At 50.1% G+C, this 25,524-nt stretch overlaps 10 protein-coding genes across 10 annotated transcripts, besides 3 other annotated features; 4 read left to right on the forward strand and 6 right to left on the reverse strand.

Moving 5' to 3' along the window:
- Positions 1-20: a microsatellite.
- A 102-nt stretch (positions 21-122) lies between these two features.
- FPSE_04402 (uncharacterized protein) lies at positions 123-509 on the reverse strand (the record flags this gene model as incomplete). Its single annotated transcript, XM_009257520.1, has 1 exon — positions 123-509. A coding segment is annotated over one exon (387 nt), but the record flags the coding sequence as incomplete, so codon positions are not given.
- Positions 510-2,465: 1,956 nt separating this feature from the next.
- Positions 2,466-3,547, reverse strand: FPSE_04403 (uncharacterized protein; the record flags this gene model as incomplete). The annotated part of the gene is made up of 2 exons (XM_009257521.1): positions 2,466-2,873; positions 2,936-3,547. The coding sequence occupies 2 exons, from the start codon at positions 3,545-3,547 to the stop codon at positions 2,466-2,468; spliced, it is 1,020 nt and encodes a 339-aa protein (XP_009255796.1).
- Positions 3,548-4,754: 1,207 nt separating this feature from the next.
- Positions 4,755-4,784: a microsatellite.
- A 798-nt stretch (positions 4,785-5,582) lies between these two features.
- Positions 5,583-7,166, reverse strand: FPSE_04404 (uncharacterized protein; the record flags this gene model as incomplete). The annotated part of the gene is made up of 3 exons (XM_009257522.1): positions 5,583-5,862; positions 5,913-6,767; positions 6,820-7,166. 3 exons carry the CDS (start codon positions 7,164-7,166, stop codon positions 5,583-5,585), a joined length of 1,482 nt encoding a protein of 493 aa, XP_009255797.1.
- Positions 7,167-7,756: 590 nt separating this feature from the next.
- Positions 7,757-7,784: a repeat region.
- Positions 7,785-8,665: 881 nt separating this feature from the next.
- On the forward strand, positions 8,666-10,988 carry FPSE_04405 (uncharacterized protein; the record flags this gene model as incomplete). Its single annotated transcript, XM_009257523.1, has 6 exons — positions 8,666-8,705; positions 9,340-9,462; positions 9,515-9,540; positions 9,591-10,001; positions 10,055-10,509; positions 10,565-10,988. 6 exons carry the CDS (start codon positions 8,666-8,668, stop codon positions 10,986-10,988), a joined length of 1,479 nt encoding a protein of 492 aa, XP_009255798.1.
- A 302-nt stretch (positions 10,989-11,290) lies between these two features.
- FPSE_04406 (uncharacterized protein) lies at positions 11,291-12,630 on the reverse strand (the record flags this gene model as incomplete). The annotated part of the gene is made up of 2 exons (XM_009257524.1): positions 11,291-11,311; positions 11,395-12,630. 2 exons carry the CDS (start codon positions 12,628-12,630, stop codon positions 11,291-11,293), a joined length of 1,257 nt encoding a protein of 418 aa, XP_009255799.1.
- Positions 12,631-14,167: 1,537 nt separating this feature from the next.
- FPSE_04407 (uncharacterized protein) lies at positions 14,168-16,620 on the forward strand (the record flags this gene model as incomplete). The annotated part of the gene is made up of 3 exons (XM_009257525.1): positions 14,168-14,599; positions 14,655-16,286; positions 16,339-16,620. 3 exons carry the CDS (start codon positions 14,168-14,170, stop codon positions 16,618-16,620), a joined length of 2,346 nt encoding a protein of 781 aa, XP_009255800.1.
- A 717-nt stretch (positions 16,621-17,337) lies between these two features.
- On the forward strand, positions 17,338-19,104 carry FPSE_04408 (uncharacterized protein; the record flags this gene model as incomplete). The annotated part of the gene is made up of 3 exons (XM_009257526.1): positions 17,338-17,520; positions 17,570-18,316; positions 18,370-19,104. The coding sequence occupies 3 exons, from the start codon at positions 17,338-17,340 to the stop codon at positions 19,102-19,104; spliced, it is 1,665 nt and encodes a 554-aa protein (XP_009255801.1).
- Positions 19,105-19,304: 200 nt separating this feature from the next.
- On the reverse strand, positions 19,305-22,467 carry FPSE_04409 (uncharacterized protein; the record flags this gene model as incomplete). Its single annotated transcript, XM_009257527.1, has 3 exons — positions 19,305-21,160; positions 21,211-22,080; positions 22,131-22,467. The coding sequence occupies 3 exons, from the start codon at positions 22,465-22,467 to the stop codon at positions 19,305-19,307; spliced, it is 3,063 nt and encodes a 1,020-aa protein (XP_009255802.1).
- A 351-nt stretch (positions 22,468-22,818) lies between these two features.
- Positions 22,819-23,548, forward strand: FPSE_04410 (uncharacterized protein; the record flags this gene model as incomplete). Its single annotated transcript, XM_009257528.1, has 3 exons — positions 22,819-22,930; positions 23,008-23,248; positions 23,308-23,548. The coding sequence occupies 3 exons, from the start codon at positions 22,819-22,821 to the stop codon at positions 23,546-23,548; spliced, it is 594 nt and encodes a 197-aa protein (XP_009255803.1).
- Positions 23,549-23,740: 192 nt separating this feature from the next.
- FPSE_04411 (uncharacterized protein) lies at positions 23,741-25,042 on the reverse strand (the record flags this gene model as incomplete). The annotated part of the gene is made up of 1 exon (XM_009257529.1): positions 23,741-25,042. One exon carries the CDS (start codon positions 25,040-25,042, stop codon positions 23,741-23,743), a length of 1,302 nt encoding a protein of 433 aa, XP_009255804.1.
- Positions 25,043-25,524: the final 482 nt, after the last annotated feature.

Consider the following 25,524-nt stretch of genomic DNA (forward strand, 5'->3'; position numbering starts at 1 on the left):
AGGAGGAGGAGGAGGAGGAGTGGTAATGTTGGGGCACACGACAGCTGTCGATAAAGCCAAACAAACATTGCGAGGAAGACACGAGGGAAGAAATAGCCGCAATTTACGTAGGAAAAACATACCTCAAGCTTGGCGTTGGTCCATCGAGGAATCTCAACGACCATGTTCAGGATGGTCTGCTCCTGGTTGGCGTAGAGAGGAATATCGTGGAAAGGAGAGACGGGCTGTCCATCCTTCTCGACGTAGACTCGGTGCTCGAGGGTGTTGGGAGCCGCAACCTTGCGGACGGTGTAGTTGGAGGCCATGTCGGGCTTTTGCTTTGAGACAGGACCGGTGGGTGATGAAGAGGTGGAAAAGTGTCGAGCAATCTGAGCTGTCCGACAAGAAGAGATTTTGGCGGTTGACGTAGCAGAGGGAAGGGGTGAGGATGGAGGGGGCGGGGCACTGTTTCTCCCGCCCGAACCGGAGCCTGTAGCAGCAACAGGGCTGCGTGCAGTTGAGGACGCCATGTAATTGGCCCGTCCACGTACGCGAAATGCTAACGACGCTGCGAGTGGCCTATGCAGCAGTGTTCCAGTGCCTGTAGTGGTCCGTAGCGACCTCTGGAACAACCGACAGCGGTGGAACATCAACAACAGTCTTTTGAGGGGCTGCGAAGAGTGGAGCAGCCCCGGGGAAAAGGAATTGAAGGAGGAAGAGAGGCTTTAAGGGATCAGGGGAGGCAATTGATATCAACAAGTATACGGTGAGTGCACGGAAACCTTGTCCGTGTCTAGGTAGACTTACACCGCGGTCATCGGCTGTTGTGTGTCAAGAGAGACCGAGGTCTTTTTTTTTTTGCAAGGTCAAGCGGAAATTCAGTCGGTCAATGGAAGATATTGACGGAGAACTAACTGATCCTGGATGTCATGATGGGTCCCGGCTGTGCTAAACTTAACTGGCTTATCTGCCGTGTCATATCCACACAACACTGCCGACAGCAGCCCGAAGAATCAAAGAAGGTCATGATCGATTCAATCCATAGCATGAAGCAGTGCTTTTCTATTGTGCGAGAATAAGGTTGCTTTTTTGCCCTAATTTCTATGACTCTTGACGCAGGGAAGCGAAAGGTAAAATTGCCTTTTCAGTTGTACCAACCACCAAATCCATAGTATGAAACATACACACAGCAGTAGGTAGTGAAGGGAATTGGAAACTGTCTAGGACCGTTTCCTGGTTGATCATGTAAATGATTTTAATTGCACGGCTGAGTACCTCAAAACTGGTCACTATGAAACAAAAGGCCCCCTCGCTCCGTGATCGGAGCCACTCAAGTCGGGCTCAAAAACAAAACCACCAAGTATGCTTCAATCTTATAAGCTGGCCACCTGGCTAAGACGAGTGTTCATAGAAACACAATTTTCAGCGCAAGGACGGTATCGCCGTCTCCATCTACGTGCTGTCCATGCCTTGATGGTTGGTTAGTCGCTTTTCTCGATGCTTTCCATCACCTCTTCTCCATTTTTGTAGCAGTTGCTCGATGGAGATCTATTTCTGTGGCCATCGCTTGACACCTCTTTACTTCTCTGGTCGTCTTTCGCCCACTCTTCCCCATTCTGCTTGCAAAAATAACAGTTTTGATTCGGAATGGAGTGAGTTGTGACTGGATACAAAGTGCCAGGACAACGACCCGTGGTAGTGTACTCATCGCAAACTCTGTGGACGTGCATTGTTGTATTCTGCACGGCGTCGCAAGCGCTGCAACGCAACTTCACGCACGGTGTAGTGCACATCTTGTAGCCGAGGGAATCTTCTGAAGAAATGCTTTCGAATACCCAAAGCGATATTTTGCGGCAAACAGATGGCTGAGCTGGAGGGTTCGGCAATACTATGCAGTCCTAGTACTACTTTGAACCTGTATTTTCTTCGTGCAATAGACTTGTTTTCTATGACAAGTGGTTAGCTAGGTAGATTTAGCTTTGTACGTGGTGATAGGTAGGTAGATGCACTTGCAGTTGAGTTGGTAGGTCGGCTTGTTAAGTTGGCTTGGTAAGTCTCTTGATGGCTACTAAGGTACTAACACATCAACCTAGGAGCTTGGAGCAGCTGAGAAAGAGGAAGGAGCAAATCAAATCCTGAAAACTGCTTGTTTTATACCGACATAAGGTTCATCTGATAATAACTTCTGCATGCTGTCAAACTTAAGAACTATACCACAAGACGAAAAATATGAATTTGATTCAACTAATAAGAAAAGCCAAACAGTACTTGTAGGATATAAACATACAATACCTCGCCTCATAACAATCTCATCGAACACTGAACACTACCCGATACTGGAAACTTGCGACAACCCAACCAGACAGACTCAAACAACAGCAAGAGGCTCCTCACTTGCTCAGACAAACAGATAAGGTTCGCAAAAGAAAACCCACGGCAGCCAAGAGAAACGATCTCCTCACGTTCAATAGACTATAATCATTCTCTTAGCCAGCGACTTCAGCATAAACAGAGGACTTAATACCCCTTTGCTCCTTAGGAGAGGTTTCTGATTCCACCGTGGCAGCCTCAGACTGAACAGGAGACATGCGATCGTCGTTTATCTGCGACTCCTTGCCCTTTTCTCCGAGGGTTGGAGATCGGCTCTGGACAGGGGTAGAGAAACCCTCAGGCTCAGGTCGCCAGTCTCGAAGGTCGTCCTCGGCATCGTTAAGAATCTGTCGAGCCTGGGAGGAATGTTGGTAGGTGCCTCGAGTATCGCCAGGAACAACGGGTGAGTCGTCAAGGAGCTCCAGCAGACGACGGCCATGCTTGGCCAGAATAATCTGCTTCTCGGCCCGTTCGATAGTGGCGGCGAACTCGGAAGCATAAGCCTCCTTGAGCTTCTGTCGGGTCTAAAGATCCTGTCAGTGGTTTTTTTCGGGGCAGTGAGTCGAGAGTACAAGTCGCAACATACGATGTTTGTCAACTGAGCCTCTGCAACGAGATTCTCAGCTTCCGCTCTCACCAACTCTTGTTCAAGAACAGGCAATCTTGTGCTGCCAGGCTCCTTCAACTTGAGCTTTTGGATTTCGTCGGCAATCTTGTCCTTATTCTCTCGGCTAGGTTGCACACTTTTCTCGGTGTTTCGAATAGCCTTGAGGTGTGCTCGAGAATCATCAAGTGCATGAGCATATGAATCTTCCTGTTCGCCCATCTCACTCAAGACAACACCAACCTTGTCCGAGATGTCACTGATGCTATCATCTCCAGTCTGCTCACCCCATTCCGACAGCTGCGTTGCGATGGAAACTCGTTCACGGCCGGCCGTCTCGTGAGCGCCGATGAGGTTGTTCTCGGATTTGATAAGACGGTAGAGCTTACGAGATAGTTCAGGCTGGACTTGTCCTCTGAGTGAGTTGAACGAAAAGCCCCCCTTCTTACTACCACCAGCAGCGCCGGAGTTTCTCGATTTGTTGGAGCGGATTGAAAGTGCGCGGTTCCTGTGAAAAGGTATCACGTCAACTGGGTTTTCTACTGAGATCGATTCATTGCGTGAGGTAGATGAGTCGAAGCTAAAGCGCGACATCGTTGTAGGTTTCTGGTGAGTCTAGACTGATGCGCGCAACAATAGATGAAGGTGTAGCGATGGATGTAAACGTTGAGCTTACATGTTGACGACGAGATAGATCTCTGTATATGATTATTTGAAACGTAAGAAGGAGCTATGCGGTATTGTATTGATTGCGCCTTTCTTCACAGAGTCAGTTTTGGCATCTCAAGACGCTGCCCGCTCCTGCTTTCCATAAGAAAACAAATTGCAAGGCAGCATCGTCATAAATTTAGGCCGAACAGTAATAAGCTTACAGAGTAAAATAGGACGACTCAATATTTCAGCTGAGGAGCCACTTTTGGAAAGCAGATCAGTGTAAATCGTTTGGGACTTGGTTCCGAGGTTACAAGGGGGATGGATGTAAGAGATCACCAGAAGGTTCAATGCCAACCCAAGGGCAGGGGTCGTGCAGGCTTTAAACAAGTTGGAGAAACATATCAAACTGACGTTGACGACAATGGCTAATTGCCTACCTTGGTACCTTTCCCTGCTTTCAAGAGCACGAGTGCCCGTTCATGTTATCGGATGCACTGGGACTTACATTTGGAGTAACGCGCTGTCTTAGAGAGCTCCTTTGGCTCAGTGGCGGAATGCGAAGTGATGTCATGACCACTCTAGCGACGATCCAGTTCTGCGGGACACTCCGCACCCCGCTCAAGCGATAGAGTACCTACGTCAACCAACAGGCTTCTCTTGTTCCAAACGGAGAAGAGCTCAGCTCGGGATGACATGAACCCAAGATCCGTAACTCCCGAGGGTGTTGGTCGAATAGGCGTGTCCATGTTTCAATCTCAGATTGATCTTTCTTTGCTGTGATAAGAAACAATAAATTAATGCCTAGCTCGTTTCGTGTCATCCGTTGCAGTGCCTGATCCTGTCCTGCAAAAACGCCCTGCTGTACCCATATCTTCAACTGGAAGACAATTATCCTCCACCGTAGTTCAGTCATACGTTCCGCATCAATACATAAACCCATTGCCAATACCACTAAACACAGCCCGCCAAGTGTGACTTTGCTTTGTACAACGTCATAGTTTCTTCAATTACGCCCGTGATTTGAGGTTGCTCCTCTCTGGACGATCAACGGCGCTCGTAGACAATACGTTCGCTGGTGCGTGGGCTGTGGCTGTAGGACCGTCTTGAGACACTTGTGTAGCTGGCCCGTGGAGAGCGCGAGGACGAGTGATGATGATGGTGGTGGTGGTGATGGTGACCAGTGTATCGCCGAGAAGGCGTGATCTCCTCGTGATAGTAGTACTTGGTCTTGGGCTTGGGATCACTGAAACACATGCTGGTGTTTGTTACGCGAATAGTTTATTGGTTCCAAAAGGTCGAGATTGTTGAGTGATGGATTCAAGTGTCTTGATTGCTGCAACAGATAACGTGAGGATGCGACTTTAAATAATAGATCGACTCCAAAATGCAAGGTATTGATTTATGTGATGGGAGACGGAAAAAAAAAACGCGTGAGAGTCATTGAGGAGGGTTCTTTCGTTTGATCTTATACCAAAAAATGCCCAATGCCCTGGCGTCTTTTGCCCGGTTTCTTTCTGACCAACCCATGTTGTCACAACCTGGCGCAAGCAAGGAGAGGGGTCCTTGACCAAGGACGACCATTCGGAGCCTGCCTCACCCACCCATCTCGACTAAGACAAAGTCCCTCCACACACGCTCACAGTCTAGAGCCAAGTAAAGTTTGCTATTAATAAAAGAGGCTGGACCTGGTCTTGCGAACTTGCCAACCTGTGCAGACAACGGCTTGGGCCCTGACTTTTCGTAATGAGTGGCTTTGCTGACTCAAAGCCTCGTTTTGGTTAAAACATGACCCAAGCCAAGCGAGCATTTAACAGTCAAATGACGCTTCATCACATTTCAAACTAGAAACTTGATTCATTATGGGATCCCTTCTATGTTGCGCTTTTACATCCTGTCTCAAAAATTCGCTTCCGCAACCCTGCAAAAGACGAGGATTTCTCGATCGAAAGACACATGCCCCATTCTATTTAGATGTCTATTTCTTCTGCTTAAATTCCACCTGCAGTTGACCAAGAGCCCAGGTAGTCACGAAGACCGCCATCGCACTGGCAAAGACAATCAGAGGCTTTCGGAGAGCGCTCGACAAAGGCGCGTCGTAGGAGATGATGAGGTGTCGATCCCGGAACTCGTCAACTAGGTTTCTCGCCTTGATGTTGATGTGTGTTCTGCCGACGGTGTCGAGGTAAGTTCGGGTCAGATCAATCGAGGTTGACATGATGGATGACTCGGGAACGTTGGTGTAGAACTTGACGTTCCTATGTGACGGTTAGATAGACTACAAACAAGGCTCGGCTTATTAACTTACACAGCACCCTCGGGGAGAAGGACGTTGATGTTGACTTGCTCATACTCGACACCCTCAAGCTGCTTGGGGCCCTCAATAAAAGGAACTCGAAGAACGTAACCTCCAGTCGCGGTCTTGCGCAAGAAGTTGGAAGCATCTGAGTTCCATCCGATAGTGAACGGGGCCTTCCAGCCGCCGAACAGAGGGTATCGAAGCTTCAGCTCAAGGAGAGCCTCTCTCTTGTTGGATCGGAATCGGGACGTCGAAATGTTGCCAATAACATCGACATAGTAGGCGTCCACACTTCCTACCTGGAGAGGAACCCGCATGTCAGAGAGCGCATGGCTGGGGCGATTGCCTTGAATCAGATCCTTTGTGAAGTCTCCTCGGCTAAAGGAGCCAGTCAGGTTAGCACCGCGGTAGTGCAGATCGTAGTGCTCCTCAAAGGCAATGTTGCCGCCCCAGTGGCTGACCTCGATATCGCGGTCCAGCTCCTTGACGTGGGTCACAGGCTTTTGAAACTCGAAACGAACACGCGCGGGGGAGACAGCACCGGCGGGCTTCTCTTCAAAAGGTCCATAGATAAGCTTGGAGCCCTGCTTAACGGGGTACTCCTTGACGTCGCCACTTCCAGGAAGCTTTGTATAATCGGGAATGTTGGAAGTACCAGTCTTGATTTCGGTCTTCTGCTTCTTCGTGGCGTAGGCGGATGGTGCGTAAACGGAGAAGTCGTAGGCGAGGAATTGCCTAGCCCTCTGCGAGATGACCGCAGGGGAAGGGGTATAGGCCTTGAGGTAGTAGTAGGTGATGCCGAGCGTCTGTTGAGCACCAGGCTTGAGCGGCGTAGGTAATTGAATACGGTAGTATTGAACATCACTAATGCGTCAAGTTAGCACCATCATCTCGGTATGAAGCTTGGATAAACTACCTGTTGGTGTCGTATTCGACGGTCTCGACCACAAACGGCCCTGCGTTCGCGTCCTTTCGATCCTTGACCTCGAAACCTCCTACACGAGGCAGCTGTTCAGTGGTGAATGGCACATAGTACTCTGTCTGTGGCTCCTTCGCGACGTTCTCAACAAGGACGTTAATCTGTTCTTTGACGTAATTCTTCTCGAGGGAGATGACGTGTACCAAATTGGCGTTCTGGAAAACCTGGGGAGGCTTGAAGTCGGCGGGAAGGATGATCTTTGATGTCTTGGACTCGGTGCTTGCGCCAGCGAGTGCGGCGGAGACCAAGCTAAAGAGCGCCGTAGTAATGGCGAACGGCTTCATGATGACGGCTCAGGTGAAGATTTACTCATCAATTGAGTAGATCCAAAGCTGTCAGGTATGAAAAAGATTCGTGGCCGTGTGCCGAGGAGAATTGTGGACAAGCAAAGTTTGGTTGATGCAAGCTCAACTCTCTCAACACCTCAACCTCCAGCACTCCTGAGACAGCTCCCCAAAAAGCATACGTTGCACGTCAGCAGAAGCTTCAGGGTAGGCCAGGCTGCGCAGCCAATGAAAACGTGGCTAGATTGATGAGACGGGAGAATCGTAGCGCCGGACCCGGGCCGGTATGCTAGTAGCTCTATGTTGGAGATCCATTGTTACCATTCAATGGGGCTAGAGACAACTGGGCGGGCTGTCGAATGCTTAAGGTGCCAACAAGCTTCGAGGTACCTGACTGGCAGAGGAGTCAAGTACCTTGCCCCGGGGAACCCCCCACGAATGTGGCTTACTGTGACCTGACATCATGTTACCAAGCTCGAGCTATCAACTCAACGCGGTCGACCTCATGTTTTCCTACTACACAGCGATTGAGAAAAGAGGTATGCGCATAGTCGGCGTACCATGATATTATGGCCCTTCTCTAGTAGTTGTATTTCTTTTAAAATAAAATTATAATTTGGGACAAACGCCTGAGATATGTTCGTGTTGCGTGACTATCAACTTAGTAGCCACTAGACTGTCCCCTCCAACGGCCCGACAAGAGCTCAACACCAGGGCCATAATCGAGGGGGGAGAAATCCTAATCCACACTCTCAGACCACACCGGCGCTCTAAGCGTGAGGCAGTTAAAGTTGGATCAGGACGAGCTTTAAAGCTGGAGGTGTCTTTTTGCTTATTTTGCTTTGTGATGAAGCGGTCAATGCGTACCTAGGCATAGGAATAGCTGCAGGTATTGATTGCATAGATTATTAGTACTAAGGTACATGTTGCATGTAGGTGAGATAGTTGGGAGTCGAGATTCCAAAGACAAGACATTTGGCGGGGACTTGGGATGAGCTGGGACTGGTCAATTGGTCATGAGATCTGCAATAAAGTACATGTCAACATCCTCATGCAGGTAGATGTACTTTAATTCTGGCCGATTGATGACCTGAGGCTCCATGCGCATCTTCCGTTTAACGGCTTCTACTCGCTGAGCGAGAACCCAGCTGTCTCCTACTGCCTACCACGGGCAGCCAAACGTTGAGTTAGCCTAGCCCAGCTCGTACCTACCTACCTCTGCAGCTACGTAAGGTGCTATCTGCTCCACCTACCTCACTCCATCCTGTCCTGTCCCATAACTTATCTGGGTTGGCCTGACCTGTGCTACTTTAAAAACCCCTTGCCTCCCCCTACCTCGACCTGCTGCTATCAATTGCTTTATACCTATACCAGCCTCTTCTCTATTTCGTTCCGTTCCTGGAAACCCTCCCAACCTAAACGCGCTCTTGTTCAACTTCAACAAGAGCTTACCCCGCCAAATCCGAACCCCGCCAAATCAGACATAGTACCTCGCCAAAATGGTTGGTCTTGGTCCTCGTCGCCCTCCCTCCCGAAAGGGTACGTATGCTCAATTGCTTGTGTCGCTACCTTTTGCGAATTCCCCGCGTGCTGCCAAGCTCGATGCCATGTGGTTTTGGATGTACCGACTGTGCTTTTGCCAGCTGTTGCTTGTTCGAGATACTGCCATGGTGGGGCAGAACCAGCAAAAATGAGCTGCAATGACGATGTTGGCTCCATCAATCCTGACCGTGGGGTCAGACGTCAGAAGCAAGACGAAGCCCGACATGATTTCACGGAGATCGCGATATTGGGAAAGCCAGCAGTGCAGGATCGAGAGCCCATATCAATGACTTTTCGAGCTTGTCCAAATGCCGGCTTCTACTATGGTGGCAGCCAGTTTGTGGAACTGTGACATTCATGCTTAAAGAAGAAAAGAGCCGCCAGAGGTGGTGTATTACGTGAGGCCGACACCTATAGCAAGCATCTCGATCTGCCAGCTGGCAAACACTGTCCTACTGTCATGGTGTAGGCGCGGTACTTGGCAGTGTCTCTGCTGCACTAAAGCTAGAATGCGCTTCCCTTGGCAATCTCCCTTTCCCCAGACCCGTTCCTTTGGTTTTCTTGTAGCTACACTCCAAAGAGAAAATAGCCACCAACGTCAAACACCAGTTGCTAATGGCAATCATGACAGGATCCATGGCCGATGTCCCCAAGGACCTCGCTGAAGAGATCAACAAGCTCGAGAATCTCTTCACGGTACAGCCCAGCAAGCTTAAGGAGATCACCAACCATTTCGTTTCTGAACTCGCCAAGGGTATGTTGCGCGCGCAGAGGAACATCCTGAGATCTGAGCTAACATGAAGCAGGTCTCAGCGTTGAGGGTGGTAGCATTGTGAGTTCAACATGTTGCACTTCAAACCCTGATTCTAATGCATTCTATAGCCTATGAATCCTACCTGGGTCATGTCATACCCCGATGGCTATGAAACCGGCACCTACCTGGCCCTCGACATGGGCGGCACCAACCTGAGAGTGTGCCAGATCACACTTACTGACGAGAAGTCCGAGTTCGACATCATCCAGTCCAAGTACCGCATGCCTGAGGAGCTCAAGTCTGGCACCTCTGAGGAGCTTTGGGAGTACATTGCCGAATGTCTCTACCAGTTCCTTGAGACACACCACGGAGACTGCACAAAGTTGGAGAAGATCCCTCTGGGTTTCACATTCTCGTACCCCGCCACCCAGAACTACATCGATGAGGGTATCCTTCAGCGATGGACCAAGGGCTTCGACATTGACGGTGTCGAGGGCCAGAACATTGTTCCCATGTTCGAGGAGGCCTTGAAGACTCGGGTATGTTAGATCGACCTCGAAGATAATAACGACCTACTGACCACGGTATACAGGGCGTTCCTATCAAGCTTGCCGCTATCATCAATGATACTACCGGCACATTGATTGCCTCCGCCTACACCGATACTGCCATGAAAATTGGTTGCATTTTCGGCACAGGTTGCAACGCCGCATACATGGAAGACTGCGGCTCAATCCCCAAGATTGCTGACCTGAACCTCCCTGCTGATCTGCCTATGGCCATCAACTGCGAGTGGGGAGCTTTCGACAATGAGCATAAGGTCCTCCCCCGAACCCCCTACGACGTCATCATTGACAAGGAGTCCCCTCGCCCTGGACAGCAGGCTTTTGAGAAGATGATTGCTGGTCTGTACCTTGGCGAGATCTTCCGACTCATTCTCGTCGACCTCCACGACAACAAGTCTATCCATATCTTTGAGAACCAAGATATTGCTCTCCTCCGCAAGCCTTATTCTCTGGATGCCTCCTTCCTGTCTGCTATCGAGGAGTACGTTGAAATAGATATCCTGATACTGCGAGCGCAACTAACCTGATGTTCTTAGGGACCCTTGGGAGAACCTGTCCGAGACAAGCGACCTCTTCAGCAAGAAGCTGAACTTGAAGTGCACACAGCCTGAGCTTGAGCTTATCCGCAGAACCGCCGAGCTCATCGGCACACGAGCTGCCCGCCTCTCGGCCTGTGGCGTTGCTGCTATCTGCAAGAAGAAGAACTACCAATCTTGCCACGTCGGTGCTGACGGTTCCGTGTTCAACAAGTACCCCCACTTCAAGGAGCGTGGTGCCAAAGCTCTGCGGGAGATTCTCGACTGGCCCGAGAAGACCAACAAGAAGGAAGAGGACCCCATTGAAGTCCTGACTGCCGAGGACGGTAGCGGTGTCGGTGCCGCCCTGATTGCCGCCCTGACGCTTAAGCGCATCAATGAGGGCAACATGGCGGGTATCCTTCACCCCGAGAACTTCAAATAAATTCAAAGCGGAATCAATTAAGCAAAGGCGTGAGGTAGGCATCAAGGTTTAAGAATGGACCGGAAAATAAAGACAGGCGCGTACTTGAATCATAGCACGAATAGAGACAAGGGGACGTTAAAGGACTGCCAAAAAGCGGGAATGTCACAGACAAGCCCCCTGGTTCCTGTTGATGGATATATATATGTACGTTTAACCCATGAATGTGCAGATAGGTAATCGGTATTCTGTGAAGTACGTTAGCTTGTTCCAAATGGTGGCTACCATCGGGGGGATAGCGGTTCTTCAATATGCTTTTTGGATCAATCAAGGCTGTCGGCAGCCTGTTAGAGGTACCAACAGCATATCGAAGAACCGCTGCCCCCCCGAAGGACTTACTATCCAGGGTCCAGTAGCGTCTTCGTACACCCTCCCATTCTCCCTCACCGGCCTTTTCTAGACCAGACATGTCCACATCGCTCTCTTCCCATTCAACGTCAAGACCGGCATCAGCACACTGCATCTCGACTACCTTGGTGTATACATCGTAACAGATTTTCCTGTCGGCTCCAAGTCCGTTGAAGAAGCTGAACTTGCCTTCTTGGTCCATGATACCGATGATGCACTCGGAGAAGAAGTAACGTAGCTGTGAGTAGTCTTCACCAAAGGTATCAAAGTAGATGGCATCGTAGATCTCGCCATCTTCAAGTAGCTTGGGCACAATGTCCTGCCACTTGCCCTTGTGAACCTTGAAAGCACCCTCTTCAGGTCCGCTCTTCTCCCAGCTTGGGCCAAACTTGGACTCGTCCTTGGAAAGGTGCTCGAGAACGCTGGGGTGCGCCTCGATAATGTGGTGGCGCGAGGGCTTGAGCTCAGCAAACATACCATCGACAATGCCCATGCCAAAACCAATGTTAAGGATGCGCTTACCCGGAGCTGAATCTGGGATAAGAGCGGCAACGGAACGGCGCATGATGTCCGTCTCCCATGCCATCATGACACCATTAAGATCGGAATCCACGAGCTTGGCATCGTCGTATACCAGTTTCGAGTTGAGATACTCCTCGCTTGTGACTTGCTTCTCTTTCGCATCAGGAGGGATAAACTTGGGTTCTTCTACGGTAGGTTCGACGTCCTCGGTGGTGGAAACCAGCTGAGGAGCCTCTTCGTCGTCGTCCTGCTGGACCTCCATCTCGTCGTCACCATCCTCTGAACCAGATGACAGCTCCTCGTAATCCCCCATGAGAGCGAACAGAAGCTCTGCTCGAACTCCAGCCTCGATACAAAGCTGATAAAGAGACTTGCGACCTAGTCTGAGGGCAAGACAACCTGGTGTCTCGTTGTTGCTGTCGACATCGTTCCAGATGGCACCCTGAAGGAAGAGATCATGGACTATGTCCTTGGCCTCCTCAACTGAGCCGTCTTCCTCCTGGCCGTCATCATCGGGGGAAGCAGGCCCGCAAGCACGGATGGCTGCATGCAAGGGTGTCTCTCCAGTCTTGGGGTCCTGGGCAGTGGCCTTGCCAGTTGTTTTGAGGAGCTGCTTCAAGCCACTCCTGTCATGGCCCCAAGCATGGTAGAGGACTTCCCGAATTTCTTCAGGGCAATCGGATGATATGCGCGCCGGCATAGAATCATCGATTTTGGATGTCGTTGCGGCCATTGTGACTTGACTTATGGAGGGGCTTAGTAGTCACTATCAAAAAATAAAAAATTGTGTCGCGGGGTTGTTTCTTTGGAGGGGCACACAAGCCTTGGAGATGGTTGGAAAAGTCCTGAGGGTGTCAGAAAAGTTGGCCACTCGAGGTAGTAAGAGACGAAATTAGTAAGTCAGTTTATGCTATTTAGACCCTGATTTTGATTTATTAATTTTTGTACTCTAAAGTTCAGAGGTCATCTTTTCTGCTAACCCACTTGACAAGACGCAGCAAGGATGAACGAACGGTTACACCCGCCTAGGCGTTTGTCTAGGTGCCCAATAATGGATGCAGTGAAATCAGTTTGAGCCGATTTCCCGAGTATCGAGGCAGGATAAATCCCCAATCTGCTAGATTCGTGCAAGTTGATGGGGCAGAGACTTGGAGAACACGGACTTGATTGTCGAATTTGATACCGAGCGAGCCTCATCTATGCTCCACTGAGCATCCCCCAGTCCAATTGGCCCATGCACCCCACTGTAGCAGGCCAGGTTGACTCGATGCAGGCTGGTGGCTTGTCGATTTGATTTGACTTGATGCACTTACACGTGCATAAAAGGATGAACCTAGGTGATGCAGATGCAGTGTCTCGAGGTGCAGTGCTTGCTGACTGGCTAGACATGCTAAATCGAACCAATTGTGAACCAATAGTTTATGCTCGTATACAGTTCGTGTTAATTGTCCAATCTGTGCCTGGAAGAATGACGCTCTACTACCTTGGATCCGTGATGGGGATGGAAGAACGGCCGCTAAAAACTCAGCGGATCCTGAACGTCTTCAGAGCCAGTTTTCTCACCTGCGTTCCCCTGGCCGCCCACTGACCTATTTGTAGTGACGTGCACGTTGCTACAGGCGATAGTATGATTCGTCAATGCGCTGAGACTCAGAGCTGTCTCGAACCTGAGCTTGAACCCGGGACAACGCCAACTAAGCCAGGATTGGCCTTTAGCTCCACATAACGCGCGACCTAAAGTCTGTTGATCGAGACCGACGATAACAAGCGTCTAAGAAATCAATCCGAGGCAGGGAAACCTTGACATTTTTCGTACCGTAACCAAACTTACGTGCAGTGGTCACTTTACGGTTGGTCGTCAGTTGTCTTCTGCATCGCGAACCGATAATTCCTGCCGCCTTCCGTCTCGTCGCCAGCCCTGGACTTTCCTCCTCTTAACCTTGGGTATTACACCAAAACATTGTCTCGCTCTCCTCTTCTTGTTTCTATCTCCAGGTAAGCAACCATAACAAGACCAAGACCTGCATCTTGCATCTTGCACCACTAGCATCTATCCATTCATCAATTGCTTAATCCATTGGCTTTGTTGCCTCTCTCCCGTTTTCACATCCGTCTATCCCTCTCGCCCGTTGAAACTCAATCCCACGGATGTCGCATCCTGTTTCCTCAATGCGCACATGCTGATCGTTCAGGACCTCAAGACCCGTTCCAGAACTTGGCTCAGCACCCGCTCGGGTAATAGACCATCAGTCCGACCCGGCGTCGTCGTCATGAAGTTCGGAGAGCAGCTTCGCTCTAGCGTTATCCACGAGTATCAGTGGTACTATATCGATTACGATGGTTTAAAGGATGAGCTTAAAAGGTCTACGGGCCCTATCAAAGCCTCAGCCAAAGGCCCCGAATGGACCGAAGATGATGAGACACGCTTCGTCGGCAAGCTCGAGGTCGAGTTGGAAAAGGTTCACACGAAGCAAAAGGTGAAGGCTATGGAGATTGCCCGTCGCATTGCTGTGAGCGAGCGTGAGGTCAAAGAAGTTGTTGGCCGCCTTAACGAGCGCGGTCTTGGTGAGAACGGCCCTACCGAGGAAGAGTTTATGTTGCTTGAGGAGGATCTCAGCGACATCATCGCCGATGTCCACGACCTCGCCAAGTTTGTCCAGCTTAACTATACCGGCTTTTACAAGATCATTAAGAAGCACGATGTAAGTCGCCGCCCTTTACAGATTCCATGTAGCGATTGTCTAACCCGACGCCCAGAAAATGACCGGATGGCACCTGAAGCCCGTTTTCGATAGCCGACTTAAAGCCAAGCCCTTTTACAAGGAAAACTACGATGCTTCCGTCATCGAGTTGTCCAAGCTTTACGACCTCGTCCGTACTCGTGGAAATCCCGTCAAGGGTGACAGCGCTGCCGGCGGAGGCCAAGCCAGTTTCATCCGCCAAACGACTAAATACTGGGTTCATCCCGATAATGTGACAGAATTGAAGCTTATTATCCTGAAGCACTTGCCCGTTCTGGTCTTCAATGCCAACAAGGACTTCGATCCCCAGGATTCAGCTATCACGTCGATTTACTACGACAACCCCGATAAATGGGACTTGTACGAAGGCCGACTGAAGAAGACCGAAGGCGCCGAGGCACTTCGACTGCGATGGTATGGTGGCATGAAGACCGAGACTATTTTCGTTGAGCGCAAAACACATCGAGAGGACTGGACTGGTGAAAAGTCTGTCAAGGCTCGATTCTCTATGAAGGAGAAGAACGTTAACGCATACATGAAAGGAGAGCTTCTCCCTGCCGCCATCTTTGAGAAGGCGCGTAAGGAAGGTAAGAAGCCCGAAAAGGCCATTGCTGAGGACGAGCGATTAGCATCCGAAGTCCAGTACTCGGTGCTCAAAAAGGGTTACAAGCCCGTGTGTCGATCTTTCTACAACCGTACTGCGTTCCAGCTTCCTGCCGATGCTCGAGTACGAATCTCCCTCGATACGGAGCTCACAATGGTGAGGGAAGATAATCTCGATGGCCGTACTCGTTGTGGAGACAACTGGCGACGTATGGACATTGGCATCGATTACCCCTTCTCGCAGCTGCCTGCTGAAGATGTTGAACGATTTCCTTATGCTGTTCTGGAGGTCAAGCTCCAGACACAGGCTGGACAAGAGCCCCCTGAGTGGGTTAGACAGCTTATTTCATCTCACCTGGTCGAGGCTGTTCCTAAATTCTCAAAGTTCATCCACGGCACGGCGACTCTGTTCCCCGACAGGATTGACCTCCTACCTTTCTGGATGCCACAGATGGAAACCGACATCCGCAAGCCTGTTACTCACGACTTCGGTATTCGACGACCTGGCCTCTCAGGAACGACAAACACATCTGATGATGAGGACGACCTGGACTCTGATGATGAGGAAGCTGTGGGTTCTGGCCGCAATGGTACTAACGGAACTAATGGTACCAATGGGGAGTCGAGCGCGCAAGGCGCAAGCAGACGCCGAGGACCGACAGCTGTGGATGTGGAGGGTCAAATAACCGACCTGCCTGATGTAAACGAAGACTGTCTTTACGATTCCGACGATGAGTATGATGAGAATTACGAGCTGGAAGTCGCCAAGCGCGAAGGCGGCTGGCGCTACTATTCGACTCTGCTTTCCACCAAGGGTCGACGCATTGGACAAACTTTGGGTCGACATGCGGTTGTTGCACTTAAGGCAGCCGTACCTGCACCTCGCAGCACTGCAGTCCCACGCAGCGAGCGACTGCAAGGTTTGTTTGGAAACGACACCATTCAGAACAAGAAATTCAAGGCGCCTCCTGGCAAGAAGATATACGTACCCGTGCGAGTCGAGCCCAAGGTCTACTTTGCGGCCGAGAGAACCTTTTTGGGATGGGTAAGTGAGATCCTATCAGCTCTGCAACACGGTGACTAATATGACATTACAGCTCGAATTTTCTATCTATATCGGTACCATTGCTGTAACTCTGCTCAACTTTGGTAGCCATCCTACGCCAGCTCACTTCTGGGTGGCAGGCGTCTTTACACTGCTCGCCATTATGAGTCTTTGCTATTCCGTTTTGACGTACCTCTACAGAAGCCAAGGAATTCGATCTCGCAAGGTTGTCAAATTTTACGACCGCTGGGGGCCTAGTGCGCTCTGTGGAGCTCTCTTCATCGGCGTGGCTCTCAACTTTGCGTTCGAGGGCAGAGAGAGGAATCTCTGGTAAAGACCAAGTGTTATTGTTTAGCTGAACATTTGTATATTGTGTTGCTTGAAGCGGTTATTGGGAAGTAGTCATGATAAGCACGGGTAGGAGTAATCAATCAGCCTTTGTCGGTTTTTTTTTCTTTGTGTATTCTATAGCAAGGAGATGGAAAAGAAGTCATTAGAGGGTTAGGCGATATTCGAAATAAAAGCGTTATTGTCCAATTGTCTTCGGCCAAGTCAGTATATGCGCAGGATAGTCAACTTAGCCCCTTATGTTACCTTCTTAGACCTTGCCAGCATGTCTCCGTATCTGCACGGAGCTGTAATACTTGTTGCAACTGTCCGTCTGCTTTAGCTCAACGAAGCCCTGTGCATGATTGACGCTAAATAAACTCAACGCCAAGGCCATTGAGCTCCAATCTGCCATCTCGTAAGCCTCAGTTCTAGACCATGGTCTCTGGGCAGGTTGTCGGCTGTCTATAGTCGGCACCTCCAACGTACTTGATCATGTGACGCTGGATGAACCATAAATGATTCTAAAACCCAGAGATGGTGGAATGAGGCTGAGAAGTACTGAAAGAAGGACGTTAGTATGACATTGTGCAACGAAATGACGAGTTCTGTGGTGCAATATATAAGTCGGGAGGGGTCAGTCGTTTCACAATAGTTTGTTCTATGTCTACCACACGAATTACATCCCTGCCTTAAGTCTTTCAGCCTCTAAACATCATCCATCATGACAATTCTTAAGACCCAATCCGAGTTTGGACATGCGCCGCCGCCGCAGACTCCTTACAGTGTTATAACGAACCTTCCTGGATGGGACGTTGCCAAAGCTATTCGTGATGGCGATCATACCCCTATGAAGAGAGTGGTTCACATCTACCCTCGCTTCGTAGCCACACACTATGCTGCCCAGGTAAGGAAACAACCATTCACTCGTTCATTGACTATACTGATAAGCGTAGCTTGGTAACGAGATTGCGAAACACGTTGGCCATGCTGGTAAGGCTGCACTGGTCTATCTTAGCCCTGCGATATGGCCATATACTCTTCACCATGTCACCCACTCGAACCGTGGTGAGAGTCGTGTAGAGGAACACGATGTGGCATTCAAATGCGTCGATGTAGCTGGTCATCGGTTATACGTGACTCTCTTTAATCCCATGAGAATGCCCGTCATGATGCTTACTTGGCAGAATCCTGGCCTAGGGATCTCTCTTCGCGGAGCCGAGCAGGTCCTCAAGGGCATAGACACCATCAAAGAAGTGTCCTCTGAAGTTGGAATAAAAAATTTCCCTTCGCCGAGCTGGACTCCCGAGAGTGAGATTCATGATGCTCTCCGAGAAAGGATCGTTGAACTTCTTCATCGTGCCCCGAGAGATGCAGACAAGGTGAAGTGCACGGTCAAAGATGTATTTCTGTACCCTACAGGAATGGCTGCCATTTTTTACTCAAACAATCTCTTAACGAAACATCGCCCAGGCACTGTCGTTGTTCTTGGTGTCGTCTTTCACAATACGTATCACCATCTCGTCGAAGAGTGTCCACAAGGGATGAAGCACTTTGGAAGAGTTGATTCAGACGGGATTTCTTCTTTTGAAAACTGGCTTAAGGGGGAGAAAGATGCGGGTAGGCCTGTGAGTTATGTCTTTGTCGAAGTCCCTGGAAATCCAACATTGGACACTCCCGACACTGCTCGTTTGAAGAGGCTTGTAAGTTGACTCCACCATACGAGTATTAGAACATGTACACTGACTCCCTACAGTCGGAGGAATATGACTTCTTCCTCATTGTTGACGACACAATCGGTGGCTTCGGCAACATAGACGTCATTTCTCATTCAGACATTTTATTGACATCTATCACAAAGTCCTTTAGCGGTTATGCCAACGTCATGGGCGGTTCGGTTGTTCTCAACCCTCTATCCTGTCATTACCAGACTCTACATTCTCTATTTCGGGAGTCTCACCATAACGAACTCTTCATTGCAGACGCACAGGTGCTTTTGTCCAATTCGAGCGACTTCCTTGAGCGAACAAGGATCCTCAACCGAAACGCTCTCGCTATGGCAGAATTCCTTCACGAAGCTATATCCTCTCCCAACTCTCCTGTTATTAACGTGCAGTATCCGAGCCTCCTGGATAGTAAAGCAAACTACGATGCCATCTTACGACGAGGGACACCAGAGCTTCCAGAGCCAGGATATGGATGTCTCCTGACCGTCGAATTCTCTAGTGTTGAAACAGCTATAGCCTTCTACAACAGGGCAGGACTTTACCCGAGCCCTCATCTCGGAGGTCATGTCACAATTATGTTCCCGTATAACATGATTGTCTTTAGCAAGAATCCTGAGGAGAAGGTATATATGGATGAGTTGGGAGTCAGAGAAGCGAGCGTACGTATTTCAGCCGGGCTAGAGAGTGAAGAGGATTTGATCGATACCTTGAGAGATGCGCTTCAGGCGGCTACAAAGCTCGACGGAAGGATTAGGAAGGAATAGTATGGATGAATTGATTGTATGGAATTTTCAGAATTAATCAAACGTAACGTTTTAACATCTATCTATCCGCATATATGCCAAACGCCTGACCCAGCCTGGGGTTCTCCGTCATGCAACTCTAACCCTATAGTAGTAACTTTCATCATCTTGTCTACATGGTATATCATTCAACATTGACAACATGTCTCGCCGCATCACATTTATGCAACGTTTACCCTGCGTATGGTTCTTCTTGCGCCTTCGCCCATAATCATGAGAGCGTTCTCAGCCTCCAGAGCCCTCATCACTTCGTTGAACTCGGATTGCTCAACGGGAATGCTGGCACCCTCGCTCAGTCGGCGAGCAACGTCGCCCCATCGAACTGTATTGCCTCCAGCCGTCATGTCATCCAAGAGATGCAGAATGGCAGTACGGAGCTCCTCGCGACGCTTGCGGTCCGCGGCACTGGTTCCCTCGGTGAGAAGACTCATGTCAATGCGGCCATTAGCGTCTGTAGCAGCAGTCTTCAACGCACTCTGGATAAGACGGTTGGCTTCGCGGACATCGTCGCGAGTAACTGTTTCGGCAAGGCGCATCTTGGCATGGGCTTCAGCCAGACGGATCATACTCTCGAGTTGACGGGTTGTAGCAGTGATACGCTTGTCGGCAGAACGAACATCCTGCCCGAGAGCGCGCATGGCAACGTAGCATTCAACTAGCTCTTGGGCAGCCTCCTGAGAGATGACAGGCTGGATCTTGGATCGCGCATAAGAGATGTAGAGGGTCAAGAACTCAACTGGCAGGATATCGTTGTCAGTGGGAGCCGATTGAGGCTTGTCCTCGAGGTAAAGAGACAGAAGATGCTTAGCCAGGCGACGGTCATTCTTCTCATTGGCAGTGTCCAGCATAAGATACACAAGATCAAATCGAGAGAGGAGCGTGGGAGGAAGGTCGATGTTCTGAGGAACAGGGAGATCGGGGTTGTAACGACTGCCGATAGGATTGGCTGAGGCGAGGATGCTTGTTCGCGCGTTGAGAGTGGTGATAATTCCGGCCTTGGCAACTGAAACAGTCTGTTGCTCCATCACTTCGTGAAGTACTGAGCGAGTGGCATCCGACATCTTATCGAACTCGTCGATACAGCAGACGCCACCATCTGACAAGACAAGAGCTCCAGACTCAAGGACGAGCTGTCTTGTCTCGGGGTCGCGCGTAACGTAGGCAGTCAAACCTACAGCGGATGATCCCTTACCACTAGTGTAAACACCTCGAGGAGCAATCTTGTGCACATACGAAAGCATTTGCGACTTGGCTGTCGAAGGATCACCACAAAGGAGGACATTGATGTCACCTCGGTATTTAGGGCTACCACCCTTCTGGAACGACTTGTTGGTACCACCAAAGAGTTGCAGCAGAATACCTTTCTTGACATCGTCCATTTCGTAGATCGAAGGGGCCAAAGAACGAGAGAGAAGGTCGTAAATATCATCACGGGCGGCTGTCTCTCGGATCTTTTCCTCGTCCTCGATGCTTATCTTTCGTGTCTCTTCGATGCCGTTCTCTCCAGCTTCAGCATCCTCCTCGCCAGCAATTCCGAGAGTTGACGGGTCAGCGCCCATGCGCCTCTTGTCGACCTTCTGAATATGCAAAACGTCGACATAGGTTTTGTGGACGCTCTTCACGGCACGTTGGTTGGGGTTGACACGGACAGGGCTGACGCGGAATATACCAGTCAGCTCAACACGGTCGCCGGCTTTACAGAAGTCCACGAGCTCATTGTAAACGCAAACAGAGACTGAATGAGGTGTCTGGCCAGCAGGTACCGCATCAGGCGTCTCCTGAAGCTTGATAACTTGCTTGTCTTCGAACGAACATCGATTGTGAATGATCAACATGGAGTTCTTGGACTTGCAGATTTCACGAGGGCACTCGGTAGGTTCACGAATCTTGCCACGATCGAGGCCAACGTTGACAGAATGGTTGCAAACATTGCAACGGAAGAAAGCATCCTTCATGTCAGGAATAACAGGGGTTGTACGAATGACGAGACCCTTGATGCTGATGAGGCGGTCCATATCTAACAGATGTTAGTCACATGCATAGTACATTTGCAGAAATGCTGCTTACCAGAAGGGTTCAGATCTCGCAGATTAGTTGTCTTGTCCAATCCAAAAGGTCGGAGAACATAGATAGATGAAGCCACCTGGTCCTCCAGGGAAGCTTGTTGCTGATCAGGCTGTGCTCGAGGCGTGGGTGCCTCCTCAGGTCTGTCTGAGCTAGGGAAATTAGGCTCAGAGCTCTGTGTGCTGTGTTGAGAAGCCTGGTGGCCGGCAGTACTCTGAGAACGATTTCTCATAGTCTCTGTCCGAGCAATCTCAACCATCATATCGTGAACAGACTGATCCATAACAGGCACTATTTCTTGAGGGTAGGCTTGAATTTGATGCCACAGCTTTCGTGTAGGTGGGTAAAGGTTCAAGTCAGAGATGTCGAGGTAAAGCCTTGTTGTTCCAAGAAGCAGCATATTCTCCAGAGCCTCCCAGTATGGTTTCAATTCCGCATCAGGATCGTTCTGAACGTCTTCGTCGGACGCGCCATCACGATACATACGATATTTCTGTGTAAAGTTGCGGAGAAAGTCCTTGAATGAGGCGAAGGTATCGTCGATGGAAACAGTCGTACCCCAGATAAGACTCTGTCCTTGCCCACCAAGAACGTCGGCCTCTGAGGTGTTAGGGTCTCTGTTTGCGAATGAGGCGACATCGGATCCATCAGCTGGACCCTCACGAACCACACGGCCAACGTCGTCAAGAATAACCCGACGAGAAGCACGAGGTGTTCTTGCTGCGTCAGAGTTGATATCACCTCGGCGGTGAGGCGCAGGTGAGCCAATCTGTGAGCCCACGAATAGTCCACTTGCTTCACTTCGAAGCTCCGACTGATGTCGTAGTGATCTTCCGGGGCTTGAACTGGGATCATAGCGAACAGGAGAAGATCCTATACTTGTCAGTCTCGTGACAATTATGTCTGGTTTTATTATTTCTTACCTCCGTGGTAGGCAGGGGTTGTTGGATTAGCTCGGGGTGTTCTCTGGGGATCAATGTCGCTTTGGCTCTCTGTCATCTGGTGAAAAGGCGAGCTAGGAATATTGCTGCGAGCTCGGGTGCTCTGGCTGCTCATCATCTGTGCAAATGGCGAGGAAACGCCTTTGGGGAGGTCATTCTGGCCGCTGGGTCCTGGTGACGAAGATGGGTAGGGAAGAGGACTCGAAGGGACCTCTAGCTGCGAGTTTCCTGGACCAGAAGCCTGGTTTGGTTCGGGATTACGACCAGAACGGCGAGGAGTCGCTGAGCTGCGTGTCGACCTTTTCGTAGGGGACGACATGGTGGAATATGTTGTGTTTTGCGAATTGTACAAGTGAAGCTAAAGAAAGACAAGTTGGCTTGACCCTTGTCTCCTGCTACTGTTGACGTTCGAAATTGGTAGTGAAAACGAGGGGGAGGGGATTGGCTGGGTGACGAGTCGCGTCTCCTATTTTCCTGCACGCGTAAAGTGCTTTGCGCGAGACAGGTACAAGGGAAGGAGCTGCGATAAGATAAGAAGTTGCGGAGCGGTCAAACGTTACTCCCGGCATCCCTCGTCGCAGTGTGGCATCGCTGGCATCTGTATCTGGAGGGGCCACCGTTTAGGTAGGACGCACTTACAAGCTACCGAACAATACAACAAACCGCAACCATGTCTCCAGGAATGACCCTTTTCGCGGTTCAGGCCGTCCTGATCCTCAGCACAGAGGACGGCTCCAGGATATTCGCAAAATACTTCCAGCCGCCTCACTCAGCACCCAATGGTACATCTACCCTCCCCTGAGCTTCCCTCGCTATAATACCACTGGGCGCAACGACAGCTGACAACTGTTCTAAACAGCTCCCTCAAGCGCCTCAGCCAACCCCTACTCCGATGTCAAGGCGCAAAAGGCTTTCGAGAAGGGTCTTATTGAGAAGACTGCCAAGCAGACCGGCGACATTATTCTCTACGACAACAGAATTGTGCTGTACAAGATGGAGTCAGATGTCATGATGTACGTTGTTGGCAGTGTCGACGAGAACGAGATTCTGCTGTACAACACCATTCTTGCTCTGCGAGACTCTCTCCATCTGCTCTTTAAGTAAGTTGGCCTTTTACAAGCTTGCGCTGTCTTTTGCAGCACTAACACGGTCACTGCAGGCAATCCGTCGATAAGAGAACAATCGTCGAGAACTACGACCTCGTTTCGCTCGCAATTGACGAGATCGTCGACGACGGCATCATTCTCGAGACCGACCCCACCATCATCGTTCAGCGTGTCAGCCGAGCACCCACACAGGACATGCCTGTCGGTCGCATCGATCTTAGTGAACAGGGCGTCAACAACCTGGCGCAGCTAGGAAAGTCGAAACTGGCGGATTGGCTTCGACAGGGTCTGTAAAGGGGATGAAAGGGTTACGTCTAGAGATTCAGGAGTTTTGTCGTTATTCTAGCGCCGCATGCGAACCAAAATTCAAAAGAGGAAGACATCGTGCCATGGGTTTGATTTGGCTTGGTATGGCTGATACAGGGACAAGAAAGAAAGAAAGTGCTTTTCAATACAGGGTGATGGTGTTCTAATTGATATGGTCATTCATGCTCTAGTCTCCGACGCCGCTTTGCGGAGCCGATTCATGACCGCCGCTGCGATGTCACTTTTATCCTCTATACCATCCACAAAAATGGTGTCTGCGCCTCTTCGATCAAAATCCCTTAGCGCTGCAAAGAGACCTCGCGCGATCCCCTCAGTGCCTTGGCCCAAGTCGATATCCAGGATTGTTCCTATAATTTGCTCCTTGTCGTCCAATAGATCGCCTTCGTATACTTCGAATGGCGAATCATCCGGTTCGTCGGTGGCCTTCACATCGGTAAGATGGTGAAAGTTGGCGCATCGGAGTCCAGCCCCTGATTTCCATCGCTGAGTGCGAATAACGCCGATTTTTCTTCTCTTTCGATCGCCGTTTGTAGCATGGCCATTGACTGTCTCATTAGCCACCTCAAAGTCAGACAGTGCGATTCCATCACCCCCTTTGTTGAAACTCGACTCATAGAGCACTACTGTAGCCTTAGGACTGTAATGCTTGTACTTCATTCCCGGTGCTCGCGGCGCTGCCTTTCCTTCTTCACTCTTGTCTTTGTAAGCTATCGTTGCGTTTTCCCAGCCGGGGCAGGTTCGTAGCTCGTCCATTCCAATGCCACCAGGACGGAGGACAACGGGAGGATCGCATAATCCGTCCACTACAGTACTTTCAACACCGACTTGGCAGTGTCCTCCATCCAAAATGAGTTCGATTTTTCCGTCGAGGTCGTCCTTCACGTGCTGAGCAGCCGTGGGTGAAGGCTTGGTGGAAGCATTGGCAGAGGGCGCTGCCAGGGGTACACCAGCAAGCTTGATAAGGGAGAGAGCAAGGGGCGAAGAAGGCATTCGTACGCCAAACGTCTTTAGCCCTGCAGTCACTTCGGGCGCCAGCTTTGACGGAACGGGATTGGGAAGTAGAATGGTCAAAGGTCCGGGCCAGAATCTCTCTATTAAAGCCCTGTAACGCTCTGGTATGGGATCTTGGGTTTCGTCTGTGTGACCAATGTACTGTCGCAACATGTCCAGGTCACAGACATGTGAGATGAGAGGGTTGTCCGAAGGTCTTCCTTTTGCAGAGTAAATTCCCTTTACTGAAGGTGTTCGAGTAGCATCTGCGCCGAGGCCATAAACAGTCTCGGTAGGAAATGCAACAGGCGTATCCGTAGTTCGTAGCTCGTGTGCCGCATCTTCCAGTGCCCTGAGGGCCTCTTTGTTCTCACGGTCAATCTCCCAAGTGTCCAGCTTAGCAAGACCACGGCCAGGTCGAAAATGGCCCAGGGATCCCTTGCTGGGGACTCTGACTATCCTCGTCTCCATGGTGGGCGTAGCTTGAAATATAAATCTCTGTGGTGTAAGTGGTTGTCTCAGTATTGACGACAACAGTGGGTGTCTGAGAGAAGATCGATTTAAAAAATAAATAATACTATTCTTTCGGGGTGCGAGAGCTTGTGAGTATGCTCGCAAACTATAATATCGCCGTTTGTGGTCCAAGATTCGTGATAATTGAGAGATGGAAATTTTCATCATACTGGGCCTCGTGCTCACTCATCATGACGAGCTAAAATGGAGCCTCTGGCTAGACTTTAATGGTTGAGACTTGAGAGTGACTCAGAGGGATGCCCAATCGAAAATTACTATCTTTAGGCTCTCGGCATACCTGAGGTGCCACTAAAAAACATTTTTATATAAACTACCAAGTAACTTTTTCAGATGGCCACTAATAGCCCCAAGCTTCGATATATAGAAACCAACAGGAGAAATTGTACATCACAACGAACCCTGGTGGTCTGCAATAAAAC

Source organism: Fusarium pseudograminearum, chromosome 1 (assembly GCF_000303195.2).
Source record: "Fusarium pseudograminearum CS3096 chromosome 1, whole genome shotgun sequence".
In the NCBI taxonomy this organism is placed as follows: Eukaryota; Fungi; Ascomycota; class Sordariomycetes; order Hypocreales; family Nectriaceae; genus Fusarium; species Fusarium pseudograminearum.